This window comes from Desmodus rotundus, chromosome 9 (assembly GCF_022682495.2).
Source record: "Desmodus rotundus isolate HL8 chromosome 9, HLdesRot8A.1, whole genome shotgun sequence".
NCBI classification, from domain to species: domain Eukaryota; kingdom Metazoa; phylum Chordata; class Mammalia; order Chiroptera; family Phyllostomidae; genus Desmodus; species Desmodus rotundus.
Window position 1 is genome coordinate 63,928,204 of NC_071395.1, and position 8,728 is coordinate 63,936,931.

Genomic DNA, 8,728 nt, shown 5'->3' on the forward strand with positions numbered 1-8,728 from the left:
TTTTCCTAGTTTTCTCCTCATACAACTCCTCAATAAATCACTTTCTGATTTATTTCATCCACTCTGGGAGTTTAAACTGTGCTGGAAAACTCCCCAACTTCTAACTGGAGTTCAACCTTTTCTACTTTGCAGACTTCATTTCTTCTTGAATATCTTACTGGCTCCTTAAATGTTTAGACACTGAATTAACATTGTACCTCTCCGAAGGAAGAAATCTGTTCTTCCACCTTCCCTACCAAGTTTACCTTTATGGTGGCTCCACTAAGTCACTTTCTTGGCAGTTCCCTCTCCCGCCTTCTGTACTGCTGATGGTACTACGTCCTCCTGCCAGGTCTGCCCCCTAAACAGCTCAAATATCTTTCGTTCCCTCCTTTCTGAGTAATTACATTCTCTCACAAGTTTGCCCATCTGGAGTGTCCTCAGCATCCCAGGGATGTGTCTCTCACTTCAACAAATCCTATTTGGACAGAACAGACCTAGGATGCCCCTTCTTCCAGCCTTCGATCACCCTCCAACTTCTTTTCTAGTCACTGCCAAAACCACCTTGGCCATCCTTAGCCTCCGAGACCAGCCAACACCATTTTCTGACCTTAAACTCATTGCCAAACAACCATGAGCTCCCAAGTTCATCAGAATCACTCCACCTAGGTGGAGGCTGCCGTCAACCACCTAGTCAACCTGCATCTGCGGGCCTCCTACACCTACCTCTCTCTGGGCTTCTATTCCCATCGATGTGCTGTGGCTCTGCACAGTGTGGGCCACTTCCAAGAGTTGGCAGAGAAGCACAAGGGCACTGAGAGTCTCTTAAAGGTGCAGAACCAGCATGGTGGCCACGTTCTCTTCCGGGACGTGCTGAAGCCTTCCCAAGATGAGTAGGGTGATACTCAGGATGCCAGGGAAGCCATCTTGGCCTTAGAGAAGAACCTGACCCAGGCCCTTGTGGGTCTGCAGGCCCTGGGTTCTGCCTGCACAGACCCTCATTTCTGTGACTTTCTGGAGAACCACATCCTCATCCAGGAGTACGGGTGACCCCCCCGACTTACCTCCACAGACCGGCCAGCACCCAGGCTGGACGGGTGGGAGTCTCTTCAAAAGGCTCCCCCTCAAGCACAACTAGAAGCCTTTGGAGCCCAGAGGCCTTTGAGGAGACCCTGTGTGTCCCCCGCTGGTGTCTCTAGCTTTTGTCGGAGCCTCTCCCTGAAACCACTAGGCCTCCTTGGAACCACCCTGGAGCCCTCTCCCATGCATTGGACCAAATGGAAATAAAGTTTTTTGCAGGGGGGGAAAAAGTTTTCCCATCTGCTTTAACCCAGAGGTGCTCAAACTTGACTATCATATCCATGACAGCCACCTGGATTGCTTGTTAAGTATGTGAATTACAGGCCCCAGGAATCTAGGAAAGTACATTTACTAAATTACCCAGGTGATTCTGATTTGGTGGCCCTAACACCACACTGAACTGTAAGCTCCATAGGTAAAAGAAGTGCCTTTTAAGTCCAGTATCATACAGTATTTTCATTGGCTATAGGATATGAAGTTGTTTTCACCTGACCACTTTTGATCAATAAGGTGATTTTATTATGATTCAACAAAATAACTGCTCAATAAATATCTGTAAAATGAATGAATGAGTCCTATCCCACAAATTTGTTATTTCAGGTTGAGTGTTACATAAGTAAGGAGATTGTCATCGTAGTTATTGTTTTATAGTTCTTCCTGAAGATTTTGCTCCTCTTCTTGCCAGTTTAAAGCTTCCCTAATGAAGAAAGTTCATTTCTAGGCAAATGTACTCCCCACCTTCACAAGTACATTTCATTCCTTTCTGTGGTCTCATCCAAAATATAATCTTGTTTGGAACATAATTTGTTTAAACATCCACTACTTATGTTCTTCCTTTTTCAAATTGTCTATATAAAATTGGAAGACATGATGAAAAACACCATTTATGTCCCCAAATTCCTTCTATTTTTGGTACAGTGCTTTATAGGTAGTCCCCAGTTGTCCCAGCTGTTGTCATTCAAACTGTACAGATTGGCAGGAATGAAAAGAATCAACATGCAGAATCTTTGTCTTAACCTGGTACCCTATGGATAGTTTCCAGTTAACCATGGCAGGGAAACACAAGGTCATTTTCATACTATTCATTAAGCTGTCTTTGCCTTTGATCTTATCTCACGTTGCTTCAAACCTGTTTATATTTTTGTAGGGATCATCTTAGAATACAAGCTTTCTCTTCTAAATAGCCTGGATTCCTGTTCTTTGACCAACTTTTTCCTATTTGTGTTTCTCCTACAGTACAAAGTTTCTTTTGTTCCTCTGGGTTATATTAGTTCTGTTCTGACTTTCCCATCTCACCCAATATTTTATTTCCTGATTTCCTTTCTTTAAAAAAAATATTATTTCACTTTATATTAATGGGTGAACTATAAAGTTGAAGTCATGAAGAAAAACTGGTTAATTTTATTATAGAATTTTTTTTGAGACTTGATCTCTTTATGTCCATGATTATCACATCTCAATTAACTTGACTATTTATTTAAATACAGCAGCTGCTCAACCAGGAACTGAGATCTTTAATCTGCCAGCAGTCACTACCTCAGGTAAGGTTCAAAATACATTACTTGCAATATGAAATCAGGAGGGCAGCAGTCAATCCAACAGATATGTATTGAGTACTGACTGCATAGTGGGGAGACTACTCCAGTACAGAAAAATGAATAAAAGCTTGTAACTTAATCAGGGAGATAGTATCAATAAAAAGAGAGTAAGCCCTGGCCTGTGTGGATCCCTTGGTTGAAGCGTCATCCCATCAACTGAAGGGTTGTGGGTTCAATTCTCAGTCAGAGCACATGCGTGGACTGCAGTTCAGTCCCTGGTGGGGGCACACAGGAGAGGCAACAGATTGATGTTTCTCACAATGATGTTTCTCTCCCTCTCCCCTTCTTTCCCTCTATCTAAAAGCAATAAGCATGTTCTTGGGTGAGAATTTTTTAAATAGTGAATTGAGATTCAATAAATACATATTAGAAAGACAAGTGAACAAAGAGAAGCAAAACTATTAACAGTGCAGAAGCTAGGAAACTGAAAGTAGACAAAAACTGTTTTAGTAAATTTAACACAAGTGGGTGACTGATTCAATTAGCCAAGAAAATCAAATGTCCTTGTGTTATTGGTGAATTTAGATGGTGTTTATGTGGCTCTTAGTGGTGTTTTAGGAAGCTTGCCAGGTACAGTCAGACCTCGGTACTCATCAGCCTCAGAACTTGTCAAACCTTGTATTTGTCGTATTTTGGCAAGAAAAAAAAGTTTCAGCATTGGGCGCTTGCTCAGGACTCAATCACACTTGCGAGAACTTGTGTGAGTCATGATGCCACCCCACAAGAGAAAATACTTCATCATTTGGTACTCGTCGGTTTTGGCACTCGTCACAAGCTCTGGAATGAATTAATGACGAGTACCGAGGTGCCACTGTGTTGTGTGTATTCAGTGAACCAAAGGACTGTCTGTGGTCTGTTCATTTGTTTCCTGATCGACCTCTCAGAAATAAGCAGAGATGTTATGGTTATCTCTTCAGGCTCAGTTAGCGCTAGAGGTCATTCTTTTGCCGATCCTGCCAGTAACCTTGGTCTAGAAGACATTATCAGGAAGGCTCTCATGGGAAGCTTTGATGACAAAGTGGAGGACCACGGCATTGTCATGTCCCAGCCGGTGGGAGTAGTGCCTGGTGGTGCCAACACTTCCATCATGACCAGTAGTGAAACACGGAGAGAAGAGGAGGACCTGTCACCTCACTCAGGTAAGGTTTTCTTTCTCATGCTCTTCTGTTTGCTTTCCCAAGAAAAAGCCAGCTGCTCATTTTTATGTTCAGAATAACCTCTGAGGGTTTTAGTTACTTCAAAAAAAATGTTTTTCACCTGCTCATTTAGTAGCATGAACAGATACTAATATGGACAAAAATTCCCCCCCCAAATGTCACCCTCCCGCATATTTGTTTTTACTTTTGTTTGCATCTCGTCCTTATCTGTATGTATACTTTGTAATTGTAATACAAGTATAATTTCATATTCTGCTTTTGAATAAAAGTGACTTGTAATAAGAATGATAGGCTCAGAATAAAAGAATTTTATACTAAGAAAGAGTAAGGAAAAAGGGGAAAAAAACCCTTTGGAGATCATATTATCTGGAAAGCTTGTGCTGCTGTTTGAGGAATGAGCGTTGTTCCAGACACGTCCACTGACAGACACATATAAAAGGATGAATGAAATAATTTACCTGACGGTCAGCATTATTTCAGGTTTCATTCTCCTATTATTGTCAAGCAAAAGACTGCACTAAGGTTAAGAAAAAGGTAGAGAGATTAGAAATACTGTTTTTACCTATACACATTAATTTTAGGACAGTATAGATTCACTTCCTGCTCTGAAAGATGAGCTTTGTCTTCCCCTTTCTACTCTTATATTCCAATTTTTAATGTTTTTTTAAGTGTGTGTGTATTTCGAGGTTGTAATATTGTTGACTGTTACACGATTGAAGTTATCCTGGTTGTATGATCTTTTTATTATGGCATTTCTTTTTTGTAAAGGTTTACATACCCCATTCTCTCACAAAGGATGTTATATTCTAAGAAATTTAATGCTAGGGAAATTTTTTGGCCGTTGCCTTTATATTTGAAACAACAGCTTGGCAGGTTATAATTTTCTTAACACATACTTTTCTCAAAACAAGATTTACTTTCTTTTCTGGCATTCATTGTCATATCAGAAATGAGGCTAGATGTTTCTCCCTACCCCCACCCCCTACTTTTGGTGGATGACAATTTTTCTGTCTAAAGAATCCTTTTTTCTTCAATTTAATAAATTAATTATCAGCATGTATTAGTATTCATCATTCTGTATCAGATTTTCCTGATCACAGGAGGGCATATGCATTTTCAGGTGGATTTTTATACTCAGGGAAATAAGTGTTCTTCTTAGTTATTTTGTTTCTTTGGTTAGGCTCTTTTTCAGAAAGTTATCTTTTTGCTGGATAGTCTTTGCCCTCCTTATTTGTTATTTTCTAATTATTTGTTATCTTGATCTCTTTCTGTTGCTTTTCCTGTATCTCAGTTTTTTCCTTTATACTTATAATTCCCTTTTGTTATACCTGGTCTGATCCTTCCTGTATTTTGTTTCCTAAGCCTTTTCACCTCATTCTTGGCATATCAAGTTTTTTTATAAACTGGATTCATATATTTTGAAGTTTTTCTTCAGTGCAGTATAGGAAGCACCTTTTCTTTCTGCTGAAGCCCAGTAGTGCCAAGAAGGGGCTTCTGGTCTAGTTTTTCACCTTTGACCTGTTTCTTAGGGGCAATGTAATAACTCCTCTGTATGCTTCTCTGTAAGTTGGTGGGGAAGGAGATAGTGAAGATTTAAGAATTTTGTCAGCCTGCTCTGATTTCCTTAGCAGTTTTTTTGCCCCGAGGCCAGGAAAGAAATATTCTTCAAATTTTAGTTCCTTGGTTACATGTTTTTAAGTTTGGCATGAGGACATGCCCCCTTTTTTTGTTATAGTTGCCATAAGTATATTCTGGCTTTCTTTTAAATATTTTTACTTCATTGGATACTAGGATCTAGGTTCTTCGTTCATTTAGCATTATGTAACTGTCAGTGTTTCGGTGGGTTTTTAAGTTGAGAACATAATTACTATAGATCAACAATTAATAATTCATTTCACTTTTAGGAGGAGTGTGCAAACCAAAGCTGATCAGCAAGTCAAACAGCAGGAAATCTAAATCTCCGATCCCTGGGCAAGGCTACCTGGGAACTGAGCGACCCTCTTCAGTCTCCTCTGTGCATTCCGAAGGGGATTACCACAGGCAGACACCGGGATGGGCCTGGGAAGACAGGCCCTCCTCAACAGGTGAGGAGCTTACTGCTGGAAAATTAGTCTTAACGTAGTTTATATTAATGCCTTGGTTAGTACTTCCACAATCAGAAACTTTGCTTGTAAAACTACTATTCCCATCCCTGTATCATTAATAGGTTTACTTTCCATAATAGAAATTGAATACATATAACCTTAAAAATATTAAGAATGCAGGGTCTGATCACCATGAACAAAGGAAGAGTTATGAAAAAATATCTCATCCATTCCCCCCTCTTCTGTGTTATGCTGGGCCGGTAGTCAGCATCTGCTGTTTGCAAAACTAAGTCTGTGGTTTCAGTTTTTCTGTGAACTTTACCTAAATGTAAAGTGCCACTCCCACAGCAGCTTCACCTTTACCCTTTCATACAGGGCCTCCAACCGGCGGCTCAGGATGGCTATGAATGCAGCCCAACACAGAATCGTAAATTCACATAAAACGTTATGAGATTTTGTTATTAAGTATCACAATGTATAGGACATTCCTAATAGGCTCTTGGGGAACACTGGAACACCAAAGTCAGAAATGGGAAGAATAGTTTAAAAAGCCACTTTCTCTCTTTAGGTTCACTATGTCTATACAGACTGATGAAAATATCTAGGATATTTAGTAAGTGCTTTCCATTTTGTACCCGTTTGTAAGCTTTTTAAACATAATAACCATAATAATGGTAGTCTTAAAAAGGAACAGACTTCTCCTATTTTTATAAAAATAAAACTAGGATGTTTGCTGTGGATTTAAGTTTTCAGAGACTATAAGCCATACTTTTCTTAGGGGTTAAATATACATGTATGTCCATGGAAAAATCTGAAATTTCCCCCCTCAAGACACATAAATTTCATATGGATATTATATCAGCATAATTTAAGGCTTTTTGGTTTCTAAAATTCTCATACCACATGTAAAATGGTTATGTACTAATTTGAAAACTTATATCCTAGATCAGTGGTTGTTCTCAAATGTCTTTTAGGGAAGGAATTATTAAAACCATTCATGAAATCACTTGATAAAATGGTATGTTCCCCGTTAGAGTTTCTTAAGCTGTAGGCGTCTTTCCGGGGACAGTGAAACAATCTAGAAATTGATAACCAGTAGCAGTGCCGTCATTAGGTTTATGTACCCTTCTTCTAGATCTTGTACATTTATAAATCTGCCCAGTGAGATCCAGCAGGTGACATGCATCCTGCTGCCCCTTGACCTGCTGAAATTCCTGGGTATTTTTCCCTCTCATCCTGTGAGAACTGTACCCTGAATTTATCTTTAAGAGTCAAGAAGTTCTTAGTACAACCAGAGTCTTTTGGTTAGAGCATAATAATCCAGTAATTCTACTTGGATTCTCTATGGAAACACCTAGTTCTAGCCTTAACAACTAAAAATCCAGGCCTGAGCTTTCACTTCTGGGCTCAGCAACCCTCACCTCATGTGTTTGTATTATTTATCCTCTCTAGACTGATTGTTGCATTATCACTGGCTACTGTTTAAGTGGTGAAACCTTGGCCCTTCTATATTGTTCATTTTGCTTAGTTTCACAAGACCATTTTAGTATAACCCTGTCCTCCTCCCTCCAGTGAAAGTTGGGTGAAACAGCAACTATGCTCATGACAATGAAAACCTAATTTTTATTTTGCCAGGTTCAACTCAGTTTCCTTATAACCCTCTGACCATGAGGATGCTCAGCAGTACACCACCAACACCGATTGCATGCGCCCCCTCTTCTGTGAACCCAGCAGCTCCTCATCAACAGAACAGGATCTGGGAGCGAGAGCCAGCCCCACTGCTCTCGGCACAGTATGAGACGCTGTCGGATAGTGATGACTGAACTGCACAGAAAGGGGGTCTTGGTGGGGCCAGGGTGTGGGGGAGGGATCTCTAGTTTCTGCTGGTTCTATTTTTAATTGCAGGTCAAAACCTGCCTTCCCATGACTTATGCCCAGAGACTTTTCAGGAGAGCCTGGACCATGGATTGATGAAATGATGGAAACACAGAGAGAAATGAAGAAAAACTGCTTTTGATACAGGCAGTTCAGTGGATTGTAATAGTAGAAGGCTGAATTTTTTTAAAGTGGACAATTCTTGTTCGTACATCTGTAAAGAAAACCATAATGTCTTTAAATCACTCTTCTGTAAATAGATTATCTTTTGCAGTGGTTCCCCTTGCTGTAGTATCTGGTGTACTTATATTCAAGTCAGCATCAACTTTGGGGGCAATTTTTAAAAATCTTTTCATCTATCTTTTTAACTCTTGCCTTCTAAACAACCTCAAACAGACCAGTTACATAATGTTGACTGTCACGGGCATTGTACTTTATTCTGTTTTGTTTCCTCTAAATTCAGGTTCCCAGGTGATATTTAAAATCTTGTGGAAATGTTAAGATTTTTAACCAGACCCTGTCATAAAAGCTGTATACTGACATGTTATGGTCAAAAGGTAGAAGAAACAAAATTCTACCACATTGTAAATTTCCAGTGCAGGCTTACATTTTTTTTTAAATTAGCAGCACTTAAAAACTATTACTGCATGGGTATGTTATAGTTCAGTTTTTTAAGTTTTAAAGGCTTTTTTGAGGCATACCTCACTGTTACGCACACTGGTTAACTTAACCATGCCCCTAAGTATTCTTTTTATCCTGCATTTGATGCGGCACAACAAAGCTTTTGCTTTGAAATAAATTTGACTACCCTGTCCATGGGTATAGTAGATGGTGATTTAAGGCTCTTGCTGTCTCAGGTCGCAAAGGAAAAACTTGTACTTTTATTTAGTTTTGTTATATATTATTGGCTGAGTTAGAAGATAATGATTTGTATAGAGCCTCAGTCACTTACAGT

At 39.6% G+C, this 8,728-nt stretch overlaps 1 protein-coding gene across 12 annotated transcripts in view; it reads left to right on the top strand.

The window, feature by feature from the left end:
* Positions 1 to 8,019, top strand: part of NCOR1 (nuclear receptor corepressor 1) — a 199,860-nt gene extending 191,841 nt beyond the window's left edge. For all 12 annotated transcript variants that reach the window (XM_045199100.3, XM_045199099.3, XM_045199102.3 and 9 more), the window contains 4 exons: positions 2,547 to 2,600; positions 3,575 to 3,796; positions 5,719 to 5,898; positions 7,534 to 8,019. In XM_045199100.3, coding sequence (XP_045055035.2) covers positions 2,547 to 2,600; positions 3,575 to 3,796; positions 5,719 to 5,898; positions 7,534 to 7,721 — 644 coding nt within the window. In that variant the 3' untranslated portion in view covers positions 7,722 to 8,019. The remainder of the gene's footprint in view (positions 1 to 2,546; positions 2,601 to 3,574; positions 3,797 to 5,718; positions 5,899 to 7,533) is intronic.
* The last annotated feature ends 709 nt before the right edge of the window (positions 8,020 to 8,728 follow it).